The sequence below is a fragment of the Caretta caretta genome, chromosome 4 (assembly GCF_965140235.1).
Source record: "Caretta caretta isolate rCarCar2 chromosome 4, rCarCar1.hap1, whole genome shotgun sequence".
Lineage (NCBI taxonomy): Eukaryota > Metazoa > Chordata > Testudines > Cheloniidae > Caretta > Caretta caretta.
Window position 1 is genome coordinate 22,019,194 of NC_134209.1, and position 25,910 is coordinate 22,045,103.

At 42.9% G+C, this 25,910-nt stretch overlaps 1 protein-coding gene across 1 annotated transcript; it reads right to left on the reverse strand.

Annotated features, from left to right (window-relative positions):
* Positions 1-636: 636 nt before the first annotated feature.
* Positions 637-25,170, reverse strand: AFP (alpha-fetoprotein). Its single transcript, XM_048846891.2, has 15 exons — positions 25,055-25,170; positions 23,345-23,405; positions 20,764-20,896; positions 19,497-19,708; positions 17,581-17,713; positions 16,422-16,519; positions 13,731-13,860; positions 12,636-12,850; positions 10,424-10,556; positions 9,283-9,380; positions 6,531-6,669; positions 5,417-5,640; positions 3,389-3,521; positions 2,140-2,194; positions 637-818 (listed from the first exon to the last, which is right to left on the reverse strand). The coding sequence occupies exons 1-14, from the start codon at positions 25,137-25,139 to the stop codon at positions 2,150-2,152; spliced, it is 1,839 nt and encodes a 612-aa protein (XP_048702848.2). The 5' UTR covers positions 25,140-25,170; the 3' UTR covers positions 637-818; positions 2,140-2,149.
* Between the last annotated feature and the right edge of the window lie 740 nt (positions 25,171-25,910).

A 25,910-nucleotide genomic window follows, 5' to 3' on the forward strand; every position in this document is an offset into this window, starting at 1 on the left:
ATTTTCAGAAATCACAGTACTTAGCTTTAATGTGCTGTTCCTGCTTGGCAATGAGCCTTTAAAAATATAGTTACTTTTATGTCTGTTTTATTTCTACTCTGTCAAACTCGTCAATGCGTGAAATACAAATGAAAAGTAAAAGAGGTAAGTGTTCTAAAAAAACAAGACTAAGATATACGGCGAAGACTTCAAAAATATAAGAAACCAGAAAAGAAAAAAATTGGCTGTGATTCAGTAAAGAAATGAAACACACGCTTTAATTTTAAGAGTAAGTGCCACTGACTGATGAGACTGAAAGGCAAGTACATCCTTTAAGTGTGGTGTCATCTGATTGAATCCCTTCCCCTTTCCTTCGTCTGTGTGTTGTGTATATGTAGGTTGTAAGTTATTCAGGGCAAGGACCTGTCTTCCCAGGTTTGTAGAGTGTCTAACACTTTTGGGCATTATAAAAATACCTATGAAGCCTGGCATGGCCCTGGATAGATTTTCTGCAGTGTCTCCATGACCTGAACTGTTAAAGAAACAAAATTACCAGTTTGTAATGGTACCAGCCATTTGCAAACATGGCAACGATTTTGTAGAAAACTGTTTGAGTGATTGTCCAATGTGATGAATCAACTGGCCAGGACAAGGGAAGAGTTTATTCAAAGCTTTATTCATCACTGAATGAAAGGCAGCAATGAGAGATGAAAGTAAGAGCAGAATTGCCTTTGTTTTTTTGAATCAGAGAACTATGACAGAGACAACTAATAAGAAAGCAAGCAAATACAGTAAACAGGGCAGAGATTAACTTTATCTCCATCTTCTTCACAGGTGAGCTATGAAAAATGAGAAAAGAGTTACTTACAGTGGTAAACAAGAAAGTGACTTTCTATTTTTGGTAGTGATAAATCACTTTAAATGAGCCACATTAAATCTGAACATCTAGGTATATCTGTTTGCAAACCTTTGTGAGGAAGGATCTTCTTTTAGAGATATTTGTCTTTTGGTATTTGACGGCATCACATACCCTCTGTTCATTTATATGGATAAACAGGAATGCCAAAACAGCCCCTGTTACAAGTTACAGCAACCTCAGGGAGGTTTCCAGGGAGCCGCTCTGCTGCAGGGGTTTGCCAGAGTGTAGCACATTCCAACTCTGCGTCCAACATATCCTTCATCGGCCTTTATAGCAGCCTTTTGCTCTACATCTGTTCAGGATGCCCAACAGGACAGTCTTCAGGTGCCTTAAGGCAGCTTTCTAGTTCCCCTTGTGCTGTTATAGCATCATGTGCATTAGCAAGTTCAAGTAGTGAATGTCTATACTGTACTTTCAACAAAGTGCTATTAAAATGCTAAGTTAATCTATGATGATGATTATTATGCAGTGACACACAGGGTATTTAACAGGGGCTAAGGGGCTGGCCCTTACACACTATGAATCAATGGAATCTACAGTTACATTAGCTTAGCTAAAAATTATAACGGCTTTCAATTCTTATGCTGCACAGAATAAACCTGGAACAAGAAGAAGCCCTACCTCCATGATACCGGGGCCTTGTCTAAACATAGAAGTTGCACCAGTTTAATTTAAATCGTTTTTCTACTCAATTTAGTTAAGCTGATGCAAAACACTGTGTGGACACTCTTAATTTGGATCTGAGTAGCTTACTTCAGCTCATTTTCCCTGTCCCTAATCATTCTGAGCTAAATTGATGTAAGCCAGGTGTCTATCAATTTAAAGAGTGTCCACATGGCCTTTTGCACCAACTGAATTAAATTGATTCTAAAAAGCACACCTTTAGTTCAACCGATGCAATGTTGTGTCTAGACTGGGCTTAGTGTTCCACAGCTGGCCAGATGCATTATGGGGAGTTTATACCTATCTTTGAGGCAGGTAGCATAGGTCATCGCAGGAGACTAGATAGCGGATTAATTATTAGGGGTAGAGCCTCACTTGGTGTGAATTGTCACAGCTCCACTGACTTCCACAGAGCTATGGCAAATTACAGCAGCTGAGAATCTGCTCCTTAGTCTCTTCCACCACGGCAATTCATAAGTTCCAAAGCACCCTTCATGGAAATTGGGAATAGACAGTCTCACTATTAAAATACTGTTACTCCTTTATGTAATTCAGAACATATTTCCCACTGCGGTTACCTGTGGTGTTTTATTGTGCCACCAAAGCCTGACTTTTTGCTATCAGTTTTGGACCCTAGGAGAGAAAGACAGAGATTTATCGGTGTGACAATCCTGGAAGAGAATGTATATTTAGATAGACAATATAAGCATCCTAGCTTTAGGAGCATTTCCTGTCATTTAGAAACATACAGTTGTACGTGCTGTATATACATAAAGTTGCAACGTTATCTCCAAGAAATTTCACACAATCCCCATATTCACTTGGATCAACTCTGAAATACTTCAGTTGAACCCAAAAGGAAAAGAAAATCTCACTGTATTTAACACAGTTAAGGCTGCTACTCCTGAACTGAGATTTTTACTGAAAGATGCTGCAGTTGTTAGAAAAGTATTTAAAGTACAGATCCACTTGGAAATGGGACTGGAAACAGTGGCCCCTTCTACCTCTATAGATCTGCTTGTTGTGTGGATTCAGAGTCTCAATGTCTTCCTTTTATTGACAGAAATGAGTGTTTACTGCATTTTACCCCTTAGAGCCTTGCGGAGCAGCTACAGTTTTGAGGGAGAGAGTTGGATTCCATTCTGGCTCAAGCAGTGGAAAGGGGACTGGTAACTAAATTCCAGCTACGGAATATCCAAAAAAAGGGGAGAGTGCACTCTAAGAAAAAGATGCACAGAAATAGGGTGGGGAGGAAAGAGAAGCAAAAGGAGGTGGTTGTGTGATTTAACAGTAAAATGAATCTCAACCAATATGGAAAAGAATAGGGAGACAGGGAGAGAAATGGAGCTAGGTGAAAGAAATTGAGAAATTCAATCACTAAAAATATAGGAAACAACTGCTTTCACCTAACTTTGAGAATATACCACTCCTCCCTTTCTCAGAGCTGGGCTTGAGGAGAGAAATTTAAATTAGAAATTATCCTTCAGGAGAAACTGTTAGATTAGATTTGAGAACCTGCCCTCAGGACTACATCAGTGAAGTGTCCTATAGGCCTTCAGGCCCTTGACACTATTAATACAGGGTGTGTTCTGTAAGTGTAAACTTCTGAACATGAGCAAAAGGTTAATACTAGATGTATCTTAGGCAAACTTACATTCTTTGGCATTTTGGAGTTTATATATTTAGATGCGGGCAATATGGTTCCTTCTTTAAAAGCCTGAATGGAACCATTCTGGCTAGCCGTAGTCGTTTTTAAAAAGCAGATACTTACACCTCCCAGGCCTGCCTTCCTTTTTGATTAAAGATACATGATTTGATTAAAGATACCTCTTCTGTAAAGCATGCCTCATGGTCTTCTGCTTTGCAGCACTTTTCTCTCATGCCCAGAAAAGATGTAATGATGGTCTTCAGTTGTTCTTCTGTAATGGTGGGCTTATATTTGATGACCCTGATGAGCAGCCTGAAAGGAGAACAAACCACAGCAATGCCTACTTAACTTAAAGATATATAGCACATGAATTGCCACCAAAGAACTTCTATGCCCTCAAATCTACAAATCCTTATTTCAAAGTTACGTTATCACCTCCTTTCCTTTGTGTAGTTTCACTGGGCCTGGTCACTGCCCCATGGACGAACGGGCAGGTAGGTGGAAATCTCTGCACCATTCCTCAGTACAAAGTAGTAACCTTTGCTTGCAAGGTTGATTGGCCCTGAGCGTGTATGCAATCGTGAAAATGGTTTTTGTAGCCACCTGTAACTTTAGCGACTCCAAGGAAGAGAAGGGCCCCTCCCCGCACCAGGACCTCAGAGTTCTGCTTGTTTGGGTGTATGACATGAATAGTTTTGGGGGAGGGCAGACCAGCAGTCTGACTGACATGCTAGACCAACTAGCTACAGGCACCAGATGGTGCCCCTATGGGTGGCATGGTCCATATGTGTGCACTGTCCCCACACAAACACAGCTCTTGGGGAAGAAAGTTAATTGCCAAGGTGTCCGTTTCCAGCAACAGGATGAGATGCAGCTCCTTAGTTGCTCTCTGTGGGAAGAAGAGATGGCACACTAAGACCCCAGGTCTCATTAGTTCTAAGGTGTGTCACAGAGCCACTGAGAAGAGAGAAATATTTGGGTTCTTCCACTTTTGGGGGCCAGGGGATGGCCCAGTGGTGCTCATTGGAAGTTGGGAGAGCCAGGTTTAGTTGCCTGTTCTGCGTTGATTTCCTGTGTGACCTTGGGCAAGTCACTTAGCCTCCAAAATGCCATGTATAGACAATGCCAGACGGAGAGTGGGAGCAAGCCTCCTAGACCAGGTTGACAGACGGGGGTTAGCAGGGCTCACACGAGCGCTCTATAAATAGCTGTACAGAGAGTGCTTTGAAGTTGCAGCTTTGGGCTCTGAAGACTAGGGAGTAGGTGGGCTTCAGAGCCCGAACTCCAGGCCAAGCCACAACTACCAAGAATTGTCTATTCAGCTATGTTTAGAGCAGTAGGGCAAGCCTGGCTCGGAGGCTTGTTCCAAAATGCTGTGTAGACATACCCTCTGTGCCTCAGTTCCCCCTGTGTAAAATGGGAATAATACTGCTCCACCTCACAGGTGTCTTGGGCTAGAGGCCTCAGAGATTGTGAGATGTTAAGATACTACAGTTACAGGGCCATATAAGCACCATAAACAGCCCTATTTATAAAGTTGGTTGTCTTAATGTTAGTGTCCTAAATCCGTATTTCGGTAGATAAATGCCCATTTTAGGAACTTATGTGCTGATTTAGGGGTCCAGATATGAACATTTAGAGCCCTAACATTTCAAAATGTAGTTAAAATTAGGTCACTCAGTTTTTGAGTGCTCATCTTGAGACCTCTTAAAGGGGCTTGATTTTCAGAACATGCTGAACCCCCTTCTTCTGAAAAAAATCAGACCTCTTTCCAGCCTCTCATGTTAGGCACCCAAAAATAAAACTATGGTCAGCTTTAAAATTTTACACCGGTGGGATAAAATTTTCAGTAACACCTATGTGATTTAGGAGCCTGAGTCCCACTGATTTTACCCATGGTGCCTAAATAGCAATGTAGACACCTAAATTTGAAAATTAGTTGCTTACAATAGAAGGCAGACAAGGAAACGAAGACCAAACAAAAAATTGAACAACACTTCCGGCAGCAGGGGTGGAAATATAGAGAATTGGTGAGGAGAAGAAATAAGTTAATATTTCTGGAAGAACAAGTTTTTAACAAGGGATGTGAAGGAGGAAGAGGAAACAGAAGGTGCTAGAGAGAAAGCTGGGTAGACAAGAAGAGGGTGAATAGTAGCAGGATGGTGGTACAGAAGCTGGGGCAAATAGAATAAACAGGCATAACTTACTCCTGCTTCTTTTTCTGTAGCTCTGTCTCTTGAGTTGAACACAAGTCTTCATGGAAGGTGAACAGATCAGGAGTCAATGGTATGGGCACATACTTCTCATCGATTCCCAAGTTGCTAATGCACACCCTTCTGAGAGCATAGGAGTTACTACAGCACTTACAGACATTAGGGTTTATAGACCTGGCATAGTGTCGTCTACATATTTGGCCAAGAATAAGGTCAACCTGTATGGAGAGAGAGAAATGTTTTTTACATTGGCATTTTAAAAAAAAATAACAGACACATGCTATCCTTGGTAATTTCATGAGGGTTTCAACCTTATAAATGAAAACCTTTATAATTTAAAGCAAATTCCTTCAAAGAGCACCAGCTCACATTCCTATTGAAAGCTGAGTGGTGCCATCAACACAAAATGGGGCCAGATTTTCAAACAGTGGCCTCCATGCCTATGCAATTTTATGCGCTGTCATCTGTGCACACAAATTATGGAATTTACACGTGCACTTGATTTGTTTGCACCAACAGGGATTTTCAGGTGTATGTACATGTGACACTGCAAAAAACTGCATATGCTAAAGTACACGTGCAGGCCAGTTTGTGGCCCTTTTAATAATTTGGCCCATGAGATAGATGTATCAGTGATGGAATAATGATATAAAGTTAATCATCCCAAGGGAGCAATGTCATAGCCAGGCCATATCTGCTCACAGCCTGGTTCTGCTCCCAAGATATGCAGGAGACAGGTGCTACTGACTGCAATGGGAACAGGATCAGAATTCCAGTAGGTGTAACTAATGCCCTGACTCAGCAAAAGACATGCTTCACTGTAGCCTGACAGTTTTGTTTGCAAAACTATAGGCCAGATCCTCAGCTGGTGTGAATCAACATAAATCGATTGACTTCAATGGTAATATGCCTGTTTACACCACCTCACGATCTGTCCCTACACCGCAAGGCCAAGTCAGTGACCAGTTGTGCATTTTGCTACCTCATGGGGGTTCTGAGTTAGAGCTTCTCTCTAGAGCCTCTGGGCAGTGGGAGATTGGGAATAGTGGGGAGACAGCAAGATTGCCAGGAACAAGCGGGACTGAGATAAGGAAAGAAACATACTCACGTGTCCCTCAGCACAAGGAAATATTTTGTCCTCACTTAGATGGCAGCACATGGCACCAACTGCTGCCATTTCCTTGGTGAAGTGGAGCAGCTCTTCGGATGACAGCTGAGGCATCTTCTTGGTGTAACGGACAAGGAGCCTGAAACAACAACCTCTCAATTACCGGTGGTTCAGCAGGTTAGTAATTGATGAGCCAACTCCTCAGTAGGTGGAACTCCAACCATTCACGCTAGCTGAGGGTCTAGCCCAATGTTTTAAAAGCTAGTTGCTTTCCATTTACAGGGGTGTAAGCAATAAGAATCAGGTCCTTTGTGTTTGCCTGAGAGTTCTCTCACTCACGGCCCAGTTTCTTCTGTTACATCAGGTATTGGAATAAAAATGAAGGTGATGTCACAAATTCAACATAATGGGCCTGATTCTGAAACTTGACAAATACCACCACTCTACTATTGCCTTCAATGGGACTCAAGGGACCTCATCTGTTTGCAAGACTGAGCCCTATGTGACTTCATGGGAGGCTGCCATGGGGCAGAAGATTGGCTGGAAAAGAACCCACTCTTCTTCATATACAACGTTATCATTAGCAAGTATGGCAAGACAAACACTGACTACTGAGTGAAAGGTGAACGGGTTGAGGGTCAAGCCAGGTTTGCTGGGACATTTCTCCTGTTCCAAAGGCCTTTTTAAAAGCAGATGTGTTGATTTGAGAGGGACCAGACAGAGAGCGCAGCATATCCTGTGCTTCGCTTCAGAGAAGATGGGCCCAGTTCAGCAAGGCACTTAAGAAGATGCCTAACACTACAAGTCGTACAAGTGACTTCATTCAGAGTACTCCCATGCTTAAAAACCGGTTTCAGAGTGTAGGCGTGTTAGTCTGTATCAGCAGAAAGAATGAGGAGTCCTTGTGGCACCTTAGAGACTAACAAATTTATTTGAGCATAAGCTTTTGTGGGCTAAAACCCACTTCATTGGATGCATGCAATGGAAAATACAGTAGGAAGATATCTATATACACAGAGAACATGAGAAAATGGGTGTTGCCATACCCACTATAACAAGAGTGTTCAGTTAAGGTGAGCTAGAAGAGTACCCAGAAGTCACCTACTACAGGACAGGCCCAACAAAGAAAGTAACAGAACGCCACTAGCCGTCACTTTCAGCCACCAACTAAAACCTCTCCAGTGCATCATCAAGGATCTACAACCTATCCTGAAGGACAATCCCTCACTCTCACAGATCTTGGGAGACAGGCCAGTCCTTGCTTACAGACACCCAACCTAAAGCAAATACTCACCAGCAACCACACACCACACAACAAAAACACTAACCCAGGAACCTATCCTTGCAACAAAACCTGTTGCCAACTCTGTCCACATATCTATTCAGGGGACACCATCATAGGACCTAATCACATCAGCCACACTATCAGAGGCTCGTTCACCTGCACATCTATCAATGTGATATGTGCCAGCAATGCCACCCTGCCATGTACATTGGCCAAACCAGACAGTCTCTACATAAAAGAATAAATGGACACAAATCAGATGTCAAGAATTATAACATTCAAAAACCAGTCGGAGAACACTTCAATCTCTCTGGTCACTCAATTACAGACCTAAAAGTGGCAATACTTCAACAAAAAAACTTCAAAAACAGACTCCAACGAGAAACTGCTGAATTGGAATTAATTTGCAAACTGGACACCATTAAATTAGGCTTGAATAAAGACTGGGAGTGGATGGGTCATTACACAAAGTAAAACTATTTCCCCATGCTTATTTCCCTTACTGTTAATCACACTTCTTGTCAACTGTTTGAAATGGGCCATCCTGATTTATCACTACAAAAGATTTTTGTTTTGTTTTTTTCTCTCCTGCTGATAATAGCTCACCTTAACTGATCACTCTCGTTATAGTGGGTATGGCAACCCCCATTTTTTCATGTTCTGTGTGTGTGTGTGTATATATATATCTATATATCTCTATATATCTTCCTACTGTATTTTCCACTACATGCATGTGATGAAGTGGGTTTTAGCCCATGAAAGCTTATGCTCAAATAAATTTGTTAGTCTCTAAGATGCTACAAGGACTCCTCCGTCTTTTTCCCATGTTTAAAGTTAGTCCTGTGCTTAAGAACCATGCTGAATTAGGGCCAACACCAGCAGCGTTGTAGGTTTGTCCACGCTCCCTGTGCCCTAATGTTCGTCAACCCTGACACGGTGGGACTGTCACCTGGGATGAGGTGGTGGTTTAGTCTATCCAAGCTTTGGTCCCTCTCCTCCACAGCTAGATTATTTGTTAATACATACTAGTGGGGCATATTACAGCACGCGGAGAGAGAACAGGGGCCTATGAGAAAGGGCAAAGCAACTCACTTTGAGCCATACTAAGGCTTTTAAGTCAGAGCTCAGGGTTCAGAATTCAGCCAGACTGAAACTGCACATCTCAGTGATCAGCAAACCTGACCTGTATTATACACAGGAGACCAGGCAGTTTAACAATGTATTTATTACCTTCCCACTTTATGAGTGGAAATATGGACCTAATTCATGAGATAGAATGTTACCTTGACAAAACCTAAAGTTGTTTACACCAGACCTGAGACTGGTGTAAATCAGCATAGCTCTACTGATATCAATGGATCCACGCTGATTTGCACCAGCTCAGGATATGGCCCCCTGTTTTTTAAAACTGGTAAACAAGGGTTGGATGCTCATTAGGAAACTAAAAAAACAAAACCCAAAACATACGCGTTTTGGAGGAAGTATTCTCCCAATGTCTTGTAGAGGTTGCAGTTTGTTGTTAGCACTTCCTGGCTTTCCTGGACTTGTTTTTTGAGAATTTCTTCCTGAAAAACAGTGTAACTATATTGTTAAAGCGGTTATTGTGCAATGCAGAATACTACTGCATCACAATGCAGCTTTGATTATCCACAACTTCCTGTTATCTGACATATAATTATATCTCTGCTGATTGCATTAAAATTTCCCTCTGCTGTCTGAAGCCTAACTATCTGAACATAACTCATGCATAGACGATAAGCTGCTACATCTCTTAAATAACTGAGTTGACAATTATTCAGGGCAACATCCCTATGGGTCCTGGGCGACCCTAACTACCAGAAAGGGGAGCTCCAGGCCATGCTGACCAATGTTGAGGACAATCAAGTCCGTGCATAAGGGATGCATTAGGGATACTGAGTAGCTCATTGGTTGGAGCCCCCAAAGGGCTCAGGGATTTCACAGACCTGAGATCTCCCTTTCTTGGCACCTCTCTCTACCCATGTGAAGATCACAGATGGAGCAGAACCCCAGCAGTAGTAGCTCCCTAGGAGCCATCTGCATGGAGGTGCAAGGAAGGGGCAGAGGGATCAGTGATGTGGGACTTAGAGTGCGCCCCTTAAAAACAAGTGTTTGTATGTGGAGAGAGGGCTCTGCTGCTGTCCTCCCCTACTTCCTGTTTTCCAAGAGAGGGACTTACGTGTCCCGAATGGGCAGGAGTCCCTCTCAGCTACCCACTCCAGTTTGAACAGCTAGCTTACTCTAGAATCAGTGCCCTGGGAGAGCAGAAGAGAGCTTCCAGTTGCTCCAGCTGCCACTAAATAAGCAGATGCTGTCCCCCCCATCTCCTGCACAGGGATGTTCATTCCCCAGCAAACCCCACATGGTTCAAATAATGGAAGGGTGAGAAGACTCCATTTGCCTTCCCATAGACTGGAGAGCATAGAACCTTATTACAATTGTTCTCTCCCTCTAGGAAACCATGGGGTGCAGTTCCAGACTAGGAGAGTGGAAATGCTTCCAACTCATGCCTCAATCAACATCAGACCATGACAGTTTGTGAACTCCGCTCAGGCCTCCCAGTTATTACATGAAGTACAGTGGCACCCACCCCTTTGCCGTAGCACTCGGCAGGGTTACTGGTTGTGCAGCAATTTTCCAGTAATTCCTGGTAGCCTTTACCAACTCTTAAAAGCATGAGATGGGAGAACTCAGGATGGCGTCTTGAGTATTCATAGACAAATCTGCAACACATGAACGACGTCAGCATTAGAAGTTAGGGCCCCTTCAAAGATTCATAGATTTTAAGGCTAGATGGGCCCATTACTATAATCTAGCCTGCCCCCCTGCAGAACACAGGCCCTAGCATTCCACCTGGTGAGGCTAGCCCAGCCACTTGTAGGTGAACAAGATAGAGCACATCTCGCTGAACAACTCCTGCCATTTGGCTCGTCCGACACGTGCTTATTATAGTCAGTTCGGATTGTTTAGAGCATAGGGGGGAGGGATAGCTCAGTGGTTTGAGCATTGGCCTGCTCAACCCAGGGTTGTGAGTTCAATCCTTCAGGGGGCCATTTGGGATCTGGGGCAAAATTGGGGATTGGTCCTGCTTTGAGCAGGGGGTTGGACTAGATGACCTCTTGAGGTCCCTTCCAACCCTGATCTTCTAGGATTCTATAATATGCTTTGATGATAAGATGTTTTTCTTCTCAGGAAGCTTTTAGGCTATATGGTTGAAGACTACAATTTTTTTTAATTTTTTTTTTTAGTTTATTTGAAGTTAGAGGCCCTTCATGAAAAATTTGGCCCTATTTTAGCACAGGATTAATGTACAATTTGTATGTGGCCACTGACCATACATGCAGATTTGATTTATTTGCAGGGTTTATGGTAAAGATTAGCTTATTTATTTATTTATTTTTGGTGTGCAGAGCTATTAGTCCTGATCCTGCTAGGTGCTGAGCACCTCCTGGTCACGAAGTTAATCTAGCTGTTACTAGAACTGGTTGGGGGATGGCTTCTAATTACAATGAAACATTTAGAAAATGAAGATTCTTCAACACTGGCTAATTTTTTTGATGAGTTGTTCAAATTTTTATCTCCAACAATGGCTTTTCAGGGTTTTTTGTTTTTGTTTTGGGGGGCGGGGAGAGAATATGAAAAACTGAAAAATGTTGAGGAAAATGGAAAAAGACAATTCTTCCCGCTCTAACTATAAGACATTTTTGAAATGCATAGCTTGGCTTTATCCATTTACATCACATCTAAATGCTTGTGAAATTCTTTCCAACAAGGAACCAAGTCCTCAGATATGGTGTAATTCAAGTGAAGTAATTGGCTTATACTAACCCAGAATCTGGCCCAGAAGATGTTGGCTTTCACATTCATAAACAAAAGCATTGTATTTCATTTGACCTAAACAGCTTCTGGGTGTACATCTGGGATGTGATCATGCTTCCATTAAAGCCAATGGAAATTTTTGCTATTGATTGCAATGGGCGTAGAATCAGAGCCAGAATTGGACTAAAGCAGACATGTTTAGATAAAGATCTGGGTTTGGTTTAGGCAAGTTTATGGCTGAATCGGGGCTAGCATTGGAATCTGGGATTGGAATGGACAGCACTGGAAATTTAAGATTTTCACCCTGTTCTTGGTCATGATCTACCAACCCAAATAACGGAAAACTTATGAAATCAGAAGTTCCACATTTGCTCCCATCCCATTCTCAAATTCAGCAGGATTGAAGGTTCTGGTTTTTTCCTTTCTCTAAAAAAACGATGGAATTAGCAATATTCAGGTAAACCTCAGTAAAACCAAATAGCTCTGTGTTTATATTTGTGCTAATGTTTTTAAATATTCTATTAAGCCCCCTTCAGAGCCAAAAATAACATATTTCAGAGTAGCACAAGTACTCCTTTTCTTTTTTTAAAAATAACATAGTATTTCAATTACTGGATGATGGAATTATAGAACTATGAAAAAAGCAGATCTTTCATTGTTTTAGTCACGTAAAAGGCTTACAGATGCATTAATAAAAACCCAAGACAAATGTAAAGGCAAATACAAATAAAGGCCAATATTTGAAATAAAAACCCCTTGAAAATTAGGCATACTATTTTTGTTGTTGTTGTTTCTTTGCAATAAACCTACTCAATGCCTAAACCAGACTTAATGGGTCAAGATTGGGCTTCTACACTGACTGCATTCCCACATACAGGCTTAGCTCACAAGTCGGAGTTTTGCAAGCAAAGCTGGCCTCTAAATTGGAATGCTGGGCCTGCAACGCTTAAATGACAGTCAGAGTAGATTGAGAGCTGCATTACTTGGCCAGGAAGGCATCTTTTTCCTTGGCAAAGTGCTCACACACATCTTTGTCTTCTATGAACTCCCTAACTGTGGGAGACAAGCCTGCAGGTCTGTCATCATTTTCCAGGTGAACTATGCATTCGCTTCGTTCCACCTCTGACTTTCCACAGCAGTCGTTGAGTTTCGTTGATATGGTATCTTTGTGGGAACAGGCATACTCTGTCAGCTTTACCTGTAAAGAAATTTAAAACCACTGATACTTCTATCTGGGTTTTCTCATTGTTTTGCAGTGGGAAACCCCTCCTTCAATTGTGACTTAATACAGTAGAGCATAGAGAAGTCCCCAGGTGATATAAGGGCCCCATTAATATCTACCTCCTAGCAGTTTCAGTGTTTTTCATCTTTACCACTCAAGGTGTTTTTTTGTGGAGGGCATGGGGTTGTTTTACAGATGGGGAAACTGAAACACAGAGAGGTGAATTGAATTGCTCAAGGGCAGACAGTGAGTCAGCAGCAGAAGTGGGACTAGAACCCTAGGCTTAGGCCACTGCTTTATCCACTAGGCAACACTGCCTCCCATTGTACTAAGCACTGTACATACCCATAGTAGGAGGCAGTCTCAGCCCTGAAACTATTAAATCTAAATAGGCAAGACAGACAAAGCGTGGGAGAAAGAATTGCAACATGCAAGTAGAAGATGCCTTGAAGGTATTTAGGTGCCCGACTTCCATGAGATTTAGACACCTAACTACCTTTGAAGATGTGGGACAGAGAGATTAAGTGATTTGCCCAAGGTTACACAAGAAGTCTGTGGCAGAGCCAGGAACTGAACACAGTTTTCCTGAATCCCAGTCTAGTGCTTTAGCCACAAACTCATCCTTGTGCCTTATGCTTTCTGCCTATTTCACTGCAAACAGAGTCACATGGGATAATTGAGTAGGATGAAAAATTCTCATCTATGTATAAGTCCTTCAGGCTTTAAACTCCTAATCTGGAGAACAATTAACAGATGCACAAAAGATCAGCAAAAAGGAACAAAACTAGAAGGAAGAAAACCCACTATCAGACCTACTTTTTTAAACATAGAAGTGGTAAATAAGTTTTTCTTTTACCCTCTCGTGTATACAATCCATCATGTCACCGTGACAACACTCCGTGTGTAGGTGAACAACATCCGTTACAAGTTTGTTAACAGTAGCAAAATCAGCCTTTGGAAATTTTTGGCTGACTTGAACAAGTTTCCTAGAAAGAATAAATACAAGTATTGTTTAAAACTTAGAATGCAATAATATGGTCCCTAGCAGTTTATTATGGGTGGGATTTTCAAAAGCACTCAGCAGTGGCCTGCCTCTGCTACCACTGAAGTTAATAATAAAACTGCAATTGAATTCAGTGGTAAGGAAATTTGGCCCCCAAATCCCACTGAACTTCAATAAGAGCTGGTCACTTAATTCCCTTAGGTCTCTTTGAGAAAAAGACAATGACGTTATTCATGAGTATAAAGCTGAAGTTACACATTGGTGAATCAGGCCGATAACTGGTACAGAGTGACCACAGAAACACTAGTTGGGCTGCATTCTTAAGTCACACCAGCGGTCTCCAAAGGTCTGGACTGGTATACATGAGAGCAGAATTTGGCCATTATTTTAAAGCTGGTTTCCTCCTAAAAGATAAAGATTTAAGAAAATTATGCTACACTTATATGTGCATTTGCATGCCTAATTTGCATTCCCAATTACACATCCCACAGGCCATCTGCATGTAAAAGTTGGGGTGGTGGAGTGTACAATCATGGTAACTGTGTGTTCAGGTGTTTTTGTGCAGCACATAAAGTTTGCTGCAAATCTGAGCTGTACGTTCTGTTATAAAATGGACTCCAGTTAGAGTATACTTGTTGCTCAGAGGGCAAAGCAGTAACATTGAGTCCCTGCTCTTTACACATATCAGCCTCCATCAAATGAACGTGTACAAAAATGATTTATTGTGATCTAAGTAATTTAAGTGGGGCCTGCAACCATTAAAGCTCTGTGGACTTTCATTTTATGGCAATCCCCTTCCTTTCTCTTTGGTAATCCCTAAAGTTGCCCATGGCTGCTGGCAAGAAAATGGAATGGCAAGATATAGTCATATCTGAGAGGATAATGTTTTCCTCTGCTTGCAGATGGAATGTAGGGACTTTAAATAATTCTGCAAAGAAACACTTAGAGCTTAGGTTCATCCCGTCAACCATCCTAGTACATAGTGGCAGGAAAGTCCACAAGGAGGGTAGCTACGGTGATGCAAGGTGACTCCACTGATGGGCCCTGAGCCAGCCAACACAGCCACATCAGCACTGGCTGGGGAGAGGGGAAGATTAGTATTAGTCCTAGCAGGATGTGCCTGTTTATTACATCCCCTATACAGCCTACAGCTTTAGAGCTTCATTCCACTGGCAACTGTGGTGTGATGGGGTATACCAGGCCCCCTGCTAGAAGCCTCACGGTGCTACCACACCCTGCCCCAGAAAAGGAGCAATAAAGGTGGGTCCTCCAGGCCTGCCTAGAAAGGCTGCAGGGAAGCAGCTAATCGGAGCGTAGCAGGCTGAGACAAAACCGGAGCTGCAGGGGCAGAGCCCCTCCTTTCCTTGGTGGGGACCAGAGAAGCAAGGATGGTGCTTGTTGCCGGAGCTCAAGGAAGACTCAGAAGATGGGTTTGGTGCTGCTGGTAAGGGTAAGGGTGAAGGTGAAGAGGCTATGTGAGAGGCCTGTGTGACCCAGGGAATAGCAGCAGCAGTAACTATTACAGGAAGCAACACATGGCTGCTATTTATAGGGTCCCTGGGTTGGGACCCAGAGTAGTGAGGGGGGCTGGGTCCCCCCACTGGCAGGGTGGCCTAAGCGCCAGGAAGGGGACAAGGCTTGTTTAGAGGCCCAAGTGAAGGGCAGGACTTAGTCTCCAGAGAAGAAGCCCTAGGGCACTGCTCTATGCCATGCCTTTAAAGCTAGCCCAGAAAGGGCAGAGGACAGAGCCCAGAAACCTGGATAAGGACGTTACCAATTGCCCAGAGATGGGGCTGAAGACCTTGGAGAGAGCCAACCATTTGTTGGACTTTGTTACCTCGGAAGGGGTTTGTTAGTTCAATGCATATTAACTGTGTGCTGAGCCACTGAAGACCTACCTGACGAGGGCAACAGCCGATGGGGGCACCGTGAAAAGAGAGAGAGTGAGTGCAGGTCCGCACCTGCTGACCGGAGGCGCTCATGAGAGGCCCCTGTCATAGAAGATAAGTTTAAAATTATAGAGTGATGTGTCCTCCACTTCCTAGAAAGGACCATAGTGTGTGCGGGGAGGGATTCAGTCGAGCTCTGATGCTATTGGAAATGCACCTCCTGTGAGTGCTGCTTGTTTAGGCCTCCATCACCAGGCTGCACAATGCTACATGGTGTCTTGCAGGGGAATCCTCCCTGAAGCCCATCCATCCTCACTGGCACAGGCAGATGCAAATTGAACCCCCTTGCACCAGCTCTAGCCAGCCAAGAAACACTCGGGTGCTAAACCATCCTTATCTCTGTCTCCTCCAGAGACCACTTGAGAGTGGTTGCCAAGGAGAAGAGCTACAGTCTGGAGACCTGGCATATTTTTTTTTAACATCTCAGGGCCCTGCCTTGTATTCTTTGCACATCTCTTTCACAGTCCCTTCAGTTCACTTTTGCTTCTAAAGATGAGCAGTAGGCTTCTGGCAGGTGTACAGTTTTGTGGGGGAAGGGGTCTTTTTTCCAAGTAACCAAAATGTTGTACATTAAATAAACAAGCTACAGACTTACAGAGCCTTTAAGGTTCTTTCTCCAAACTTCTTCAGGATCTCACATGTCTGTTGCTCTGTCAAGCCACTTTCTTTCACTGGCTTCATCACAGCTGGTGCCTGTTATAAAGATGAGGGCAACCATTTTAAAAAAAAATGAATGAAGAAAGCAGAATCAGAAATAGAGAATTTTAACAGAAACACAAAAGGGCCTTTTCTTGCTTAGCTATAAAATGTCCAACAAAGCAAAAGGAAGCTGCATGACATAGTTTTCATTCACGTGGCTGGATCACCAGCCCCTTATTTAGTTAGGGTTTCTAATGGTCAGCATTTCACAAAACTTTTATTAAACGCTACTCTGTGTTTTTAAACTGTGCAGTTATGGATAATCTGATGTGATGATATATAGTACATATGCCTCCTTCTTAAGAGCTTCATTTTGCAAAGTGCTGAGAGCCTCTTAAAGTACTCAACTCTACTATACTGCTGCCAAAGATGTTAGCGGAAGGTGAAGGTTCTCAGCACCATGCAGTATCAGGCCCCAAGCCAGTCAAATGCAGCTATTCTAATAATACAATTAGCATTCTCCCATCCTACTGCACCAATATCTGTCTGACAAAATAAGTACATCTACCTGAGATTCAATAGTGAGAAGGGCCACATCGGTGCTACGCAGACAGGCAGAGATAAAGAGAGAAAAGAGAAGATACTTTGTTCATTTAGAATAACAGGAAAGAGGAATTATAATAACAGAATGTTGACTGAGATTTTCAAACACTCTGGGTGACTTAGATACAGAAATTCCATTAATGTTAGGGGAAGTTGTGTCTAAATCCCCTACACTGCTTTGAAAATCTCAGTCACCAATCCTAAAATGGTGTCCTCTCTTTGAAAATAAACTTTTTGTTGTTACCTTGAAGGCAGTGGGAGCTGCCAGGGCTCAGCACCTCTGAAAATCAGACCATTTTTCTTAAGAGTCGAAGGCCCAAATTCAGGAAAGCCGTATGCACATGCTTAAATCCTGTCCTGAATGGAGGTGATTGCTGGAATCGGGGCCTAAATAAGGGTTGAGGTGACTAAAATGGAAAAAGCTGACCTTCAGCTCTGCTTCAAGCATTTCTCTAGTTATAGGAGACCACTAATCAAAACCTGAAGTAACTGTACATATTAAAATAGAATACCTTTTCACTGAAACATGCAGCCTTGTCATCAGCTTGGCAGCAGGCTTTCATCATCTCCTCATAATGACCAGCAGCGCTAAGAATTGTTGGGGAATAGAGGAAAGGATGCCTTCTGGCAAGTTCATAGATGTATCTAAAATGGAAAGGTACCTTGAATTAACTTTGAGCATAAGCTCCCAGGGCAGAGTCCAGATGATTTGGGTGGGTTGTAAAGTGTCATATGCACTTACGCTGCTCTATAATTAATAAATATACAGCAAAGCCTGTTGTAACAGCCACCCCAGTCCATGCAATTTTCCTGCCAATATAACAGGGAACAGTAAAATGCAATGGGATTTAAAATGAAGGAATTCTGTTGCGAAGGGGTGCTAAGATTTTACTAGAATTTAAGGGCTCAATCCTGCAAGATGCTGAGTGCTCTAGGCCAGATCCAGCAACACATTATTGAAGCACATACTTAACTTTAAGCATCTATGACTTCAAGGGAACTTCTCACATGCTTAAAGTTAAGCCCAAATACGTTGCTTGATCAAACCAGTGTGGTTGGCACCTTGCAGGACTGAGTGCCATGAAAGATGACCACAGTTAGCAGGTCATAGAACAGGGTTCATAATAGAACAGTAATTGATGTTTGTTCTGGGGTATAATGGCCCTTTTGGAGCAAAGTGGGGCAGAAGACCCCATTCTGGGGAGTTGAAATGTAAAAAGGTCTTGAATGGGATAATGGGGGTGGGGGGGAGGAGCTGAGATGCCAGTTAGTTACCTGCCAGCACCTGAGGGGGGAAAGGTACATGCCAGGCTTAAGTAGTGATAACGCCACCTGGGGAAAGAGCTGAATGGAGGTTCTTATAAAGGAAGGAAACTCAGGCATGCAAAGGAACCTGCTGGGAAGATCCAAGCAGGAAGAGTGTGAGGAAAGCAGGGTGGCCAGGGGAGACCCTGACTAAGAAGGGGAGAGAAGTAAGGGGAATTGGAGAGAGTGGGTAGGGAGGGGCCCAGAGAAGTTTCAGTGCAAGTGAAGGAGCAGACTAGCTGTTCAGTACAGGGTCGCTGGACCAGAACCCAGAATAGATGGTGGGATTAGGTTCCCCTACTGTCCCCAGGGAAGGGGGCATACAAGCCCCTTGCAAGGATTATTAAGTGGGAGGGCTGCAGGCTGAGCCACAAAGACATAGCTTCAGAAAAGGCAGAAAGATTCTTTTTTTCTGTTAAGATGTTTCTGGGGCTTCTAGTAGGGTTGCCAACCCTCCTGGTTTTGCTGGGAGTCTCCCGGAATCAGGCTCTATCTCCCAGAGGCTACTGAAGCCAAACCGGGAGATTTTAGGCAGGGGGTTGCCGCATGCTGCCCCCGCCCCAAACGCCAACTCCGCAGCTCCTATTGGCTGGGAACTGTGGCCTATGGGAGCTGTAGAGGTGTTGCCTGCAGGCAGGGGCAGCCCACCCCCAACTAGGAGCCGCTGTCAGAGGGATGTGCCGGTCACTTTTGGGAGCCGCCTGAGGTAAGCGCTACCTGGCCGGAGCTTGCATCCCTCACCCCCTCCTGCACCCCAACCCCTTGCCCCAGCCTGTTGAAAGTGGGTGAGGGTGAGGGAGAGTGAGCAATGGAGGGAGGGGGGATGGAGTGAGCGGGCGGTGAGGCCTAGGGGCAAGGGTGTTTGGGTTTGTGCGATTAGGCAGTTGGCAAGCCTAACTTCTAGTTTGCACAAATGTGACTCCGGAAATGTTGGACTTAAGATGGTGACTCAGCCAGAGGGCCAAGTCACTGGCAGAGAAATCTCCACAGGGCAGGCATCCGCAGAGAGGAGAGAGTAGCTGTGGCATGCCCACCCACAAGGAGGCACCTAGCAGTCAGTTTACAGAGCTGAGGACCACTGCATGTAACTCATTCAATTCTAATATAAAATTAGTTTACTTACAAGCCCAGAAGTGCTGCTCGATTCTCTTGGTACTGTTTGCATCCCTCTTCAGGGTCTGGTTTTTTAAAAGGAGGAATGAATCCTGGTGTAGAATTTTTATGGGATAGAAAACATTCATTTCTTTCAGGGTCAGCTTTAGTACAACATGCAGCTAACCCATATTTCTCAGGAAGGCCTTGCTCATGGCAGATTTCATCCAGGAAAATGGCAGTCTGTGGAAAGAAGAAACATTTCTGTTTGTCAGTAGTTGCACTGTCTTTCCTCTTGTGGAAAGAACATTTAAGACCACGAACCATTGACAGAGCCCTAACTAACACAAACTGATTATTTTTTTCCTTTTTTATTCCTTTCTACTTTGACTGCAATGGGAATTGGATTGGGCCCTAAACTTGTAGGCCAGGTTTATCAAAATTGGTGCCTAACTTTAGGCTCCTAAATCCACATTTAGGCAACTAAACAAGTGGGATGATTTTCAAACATAATGAGCAACTAGCAGCTCCCACTGAGGTTCAGATAATCTTCAAATCTTTACCCAAACCAAGATTGTTTGTCCACCTCCATATTGTAATATCAAGTATGACAAGATACAAAGCCATGTGTCTTGTGCATCTCTGATTAGAATTGAAACTGTCTGATGAAAAGCATCCTCCTCCCTACTTACAAAATAAGTTCAAGGAGCAAAATTCAGATCCAGATCTCAAGCTCCCCACAGAGCTGAGATGCTCGGATCCAGGGTTTTGGTTCAGCCCATTATAACAAATAGGAGGCATGTGCACAAATCCGATCCAGATTTGGATACTGAAACAAAATTTCAAGGATATTTGGATGCAGTATTTTTGTTCAGACCCCATCTCTGACAGAAAGTGAGACTGTTATGAGTCAATTGCTAAAAACAAATTAAGGCTCCTTCCTTGCTGGTAATGAGTGGCACCAGCTGCTACTAAATTTAGTTGCATTGACCTTAGATGCCCAATTTCTGTCGAAACAGACTTTTTTTAAAGATACAGACCAGGATTTTTCAAAAGTGACTAATGATTTTGGAGGACTTCAGTTTTTCAGTGCCTTACTTGAGATGCCCTAAAGTGAGCCCTATTTTCAGAAAGTGCTGAGCACTCATCCTCTGAAAATCAAGCTCCTTTGAGGCACCCCAAGTTGGACATCCAAAATTGAAGCCCCGAAAATCACGAGTCGCTTTTGAAAAATCTTGGTCATGATAGCAATACAATGACATTGTCTTGGCCACGATACCAATCCTATCTTTGCTTACCAGCGGTTTCAGACATGCTGCGTCTTCCTTACTGGCGACACATTTTTGTGCAAAGTCTGTAACATCTTTTACCATTTTAGCTGCTTCTTCATGAGTGCTTTCCTGCACATTCTGAGCAAACATGACCAAGGCACTGCAATAAGATAATACGGTTACACACATAGCTAGCTACCAAAAAGCAAAATGGATTTCTTCAAGCTGCGTGAGTGCTACATCTGATCCAGAGATCAAAACTTCCTCATAGGAGCTGGTGTATTGGCAGGGCTGGAGGACAGGTCTAACATAGAACCTGAGATGCAACTAAAGACAATGTTTCCTGACCTACTGAACCATGGTGGGAAAGTCAGTGTGGAATCAGACTTACAGTCATGTTTTTCCATTGTGTAGTGATAAAGATGGTGGAGAGGGGGAAGGATGGCTGGCTCAGTGGTTTGAGCATTGGCCTGCTAAACCCAGGGTTTTGAGTTCAATCCTTGAGGGGGCCATTTAGGGATCTGGGGCAAAAATTGGGGATTGGTCCTGCTTTGAGCAGGGGGTTGGACTAGATGACCTCCTGAGGTCCCTTCCAATCCTGCTATTCTATGAAGATCCATCTCAAACCTACAGGACAATGGTCAAAGAAGCTCAATGCTGAACCACTAAGGCAGTTTAAATGAATTTGCCTTTCTGTAGCCATGGTAGAGCTAATGCATTGCAATAGAGACTTCCATTCCCCCATGTGTCCATTAGCATGGCAAATCAGCCTCTTAAGTTCATATTAGTTGTATATATCATATTTAGTATTTCATAGAATATCAGGGTTGGAAGGGACCTCAGCAGGTCATCTAGTCCAACCCCCTGGTCAAAGCAGGGCCAATCCCCAATTCCCTAGATGGCCCCCTCAAGGATTGAACTTACAACCCTGGGTTTAGCAGGCCAATGCTCAAACCACTGAGCTATCCCTCCCCCCTGTTTATTTCTCCCTCTGATCATTAAGGTTATTTGTATGACACCTTGCTCCTATTTTTTGTCGGTTCTGCTTCCCCGCCCCACCCCCCCTCACCTCCCGCCTTCTGAAATGAAAATCCTCTGATATATAAAATATAAAATTAGAAGTTAGGAGGCAATCAAATTCCACCAAGACTCTTGCCGTTACAGAAAACTGATAGTGTGAAAGACCTTCACATCAGCCTTACCGATGATCCACACTCATTGTTCCCAGGCAAGGCAAAAAACCCTGAGATCTCTACCAATATATCATGGAGGGATGGGTATGCTTTCTTGACTCCAGATTTGGCTGTCAGCTTAACTCTGAGTAAGAACCATCCTAGTTAACCATCTAATCCTACTTAACTATGATAACTGCTGATGAACTCTCAGACATGGATCCTGCTATTATGAAAATGCCCTTAAGTTATAAACATTGAGAAACACAGAGAAGGTGAAAATGTTTGATTGAAAATTCTTCTCTTTGAAAGCTTGATGAACAACCGTTTCTGTTTTTTTTTTTCCATAAAGCATCAGCTGCACTTCATAAGGAATCTGTAAATATCTGCACTGCTTGGAAGAAACAAGAGCTTGTCAGAGCTTGAACTTCCCCGGGCCCTATGCTGCATAGGCAGCAGAGATCTGCATTACAAAGAGTGGTCTCCAGCTGGCAGTTCTCTTTCCTCCAGGTATTATTGCAGAAAGGCTGTAAAAGTCAGTGGACTACAGTAAGGGCAGGGAAGAAATATTGGCAGGATTCTGCACAGTTGCATGGATGTCCAGACAATTTTTGGAAACAATGTAATGTGTCTTCCAAAAACCTTATTCTTGTTGAACTTGACAAAACCTAACTTCCCTATAGTTTTGATCTTGGCTTGTCTCTAGCTGCCGTGTTTCCTATAAGCCAGAAATAGTCTTTTCTTTTAAAACTCTTGTTCCTTTTATCATTGCCGTTTGAAGTATCTCCTGGAGGTGAGTTTAGGAACTGGTGGGGGTAATGGGTAGCTAATACTTGGGACTAGATGGTGCTGTTAGGCTCAGTCCTGAGCCAAGGGTGGTATATGAGCTGCACTGTTGCAGGAGGCACTATACTTCATCAACAGCCCTCTGAGTCCTAATTTCTCCCATGCTCCTCCTTCTCTAGAGGGACAGCAATCTGCTACTGGCATATAGACCCTCCCCTGTGCCAGCTCACTGAAGCATTCCAGCACTTCAGCTGGGGGAAGGATGCAACTAAGGTTCTGCCCACTCTGCTTCTCCCCACCTCCACTCCCTTCCTCCTGGCTCTAGCTGAAGACTAACAGGTGCCCAGGGCCCATTGACCTTGGCTGTGGATATGCAGGTGCCAGAGTAGTCTGCATAGAGCTGTAAGGGACGGATCTTATTGCCCCGCTTCCTCATAGGTGGGGGCAAAGGCCAAGTCATCTCATTGGTCTCACTTTCTTTGATATTTGCTCTGACTTACTTTGCTCTGAAAATCAACTTTTATTCTGCCAATTTTTTAAATGTATTTTTTTTCAGCATCTGGCTCATTCATTCTCTTTCATTTCCAAACTGGATAAAAATACACTGTAAGGCTCACACTTTCAGCAGGATTTTTATCAATCACACTTACACGCCTTTAAAATTCTCCTCGTGTAGGTCTGTAAAACAATGGCCAATGGTGTGCTTTTCGTCTGAAAAAGAAGATAATTTGGTCTTTGAGTCACCAAATGTTTCATACACGTATTTTATGAAGCATTTTTTGATCTCTAAAGAAAGATAGTTGAATAGTTAGGGTGCTACCCAGACCCAGAATCACATCTCCGCTCTGTCAGATTTCCCATGTGACCTTGGACAGGTCTGTTAGCCTCCCTCTGCTTCTGTTCCCCATCTGGGTAATGGGGACAATAGTGTTTTCCCACCTTACACGGTTGTTATGATGAGAATAAATATGCTAATAATTAAGTGTTCTGATACTTTGGTAATGTTAGGCCAAGTACTTAGTACCTCAGAATATCTTAAAACCTTGCTTAGTTATTTAAAGGGATCTTTGATCACTGGCCAGTTGGAGTTAAAATGGGGAATTATGTATTTAAAGTTAAAGAGCTAAAATCAGCACTACATGAGTGGCTAAAACGCCTTTTGAAGTCAATGGTGTTCACCCTCATACACCCAGGGTGAATTTGGCCCAGTGAAACAAAATGGGTCTTAGCGGCTAAAGCTAGCAAGCAATTTTTTTCCCCTTTCCTAATGGGCCCATTCTTGGACATATGGAAGACAGTGGTTCAACCGCAGAGGAGCGAGAGTAGCGATTATCTGAGAATGTAGCCAGAAAGAAGTCTGTGATGAAAATCTAACTATTTGCCCATGGGCATTTCTGGAAACCAGACTTTCAACCAGGTATCTCAAGACTGCCTCATTTTTCTAGGCATCTTCCAAGATTCTTAGTGGGCACTTTTAATTACAGAGGACTTGCCTCTGCATTCTATAAAGTAAGTAGCTCCCAAGATAAAAGTGCAATCAACATGAGTATGATGAAGCTGTGTGTGTTTAAAACCATCCTGCATATTGTACACCTCTAAGTAAATATTATACTGTCCCATATATTACACGGATACTCAAAGCATTAATAAGCCACAAACCGGAGAATGATCACATGATTTTGGAAAAAGGTGGCACAGAAAATATCTTCTAGATTTTAAATATTAAGGACTAGATTCTGCCACCTTTACTCACTAAAACTAATTGCACTGCTCACAGAATAAGATACCAATCAACTTAAGCAAGTGTGGCAGAACTGGGCCCGAAATATTCACCCAGTTTGTTCTTCAAAACATATTTTAAAAAACACTAGATAGCACTAATAGAACTAAGACACTTACTGACAGGGGTATCAAACTGCGCATTACATATAAAGTCCAAATCCTGTTTACCTTACTCATGCAAATCTCCCACTAGCTCCCAATGATTTGCATGAAAAAGGTGAGCATGATTTGGCTTGAAAAGAGACTGTGTATTTGCAGAGTCTGACTTAGAACCTTCAATGTGTTCTAAACCATGTTCACAAATCCAGTAGGTAATCGTGGTCATTGTATTTGAAGTGTAGTAGCCTATTCTGAGAAGTCAGACCCACTGTGTGCTTTTGATCTTGTTCCTGTGTAGTCAGAGCCATTATATAATTGTGATGTACTATTCACATGTATCAATTATAACTGTTAACTTTTTATATTACCTTTTTGTTTTAGAATGGACAATGACCATATGAGATCCCCAAATGACCACACCAAGTTGTGTGTTGACGTTCTATGAAAGCTTATAGTTAATGTACAAGAAATATTCTTACCTACATCCCGATATCTTCTGGGCAGGGTTTTTGATTCGGTAAAGCTTAACAAGAAAATAAAAGAAATGAATGTTCCCCACTTCATGGTGTCAGATTTGAGGGGGGCTGGAATGTAGGTGAAAGGTAGACAGACAGAGGAGAGAGGTGTTTCTTTTATACTCTTCTCAGGTAATGTCTGGTTAATGAAAAAACCCTTTGCTGTCGTATATGACATGAAACTTTTGGAATATTCCTGCTAATAATTAAATAGATAAAATTATTTGCTTATTATGTTTGTTAACTGGGCATCTTGTCACAAAAAGGCCTTGTAAATTCATTAATCTTTCAGAATTTAGACAAATAGACTTTTGTAAATTACCTTATCACACTACAAACAAGATGTTTAAACAAACTATGTTTTTTCATTACTGTGCTCTTTATCCTGTAGCCGATATGCTGGTGGGGGTGGAAGAGTCTGTATATGTTCAAAGGTGAACTGTTCTGCTAGCAGTGCATAGGTGGTGCCCTGTCAAGTGAAAGACCCCGAGTTCAGAAGTAGACTTGTGACTCTTGCTTTCTAGATTGCTGAGCAAGCTCTTACCCCAGCTACAGTGCCACAGTGGTGGAAAATTTGGCGTAAGGTACCATGTAAGATACTCGATCTCCAGAATTATCCATTCACACTAGAACATATTCAAAAACTTGAAAAAAAGTCTCTAACCTTCTCCCAGAACTTGAAACAAACCTGATCTGAAGGCTGCAGAATGGAGGGGAAATACACACTCACAAAAAATCCTTTTATTTTAGTGACGTCTGTTTCATTTATTCATGCTACAGTGGTCACCATTAATAAAGGATTAGGAGACACATAATGTAG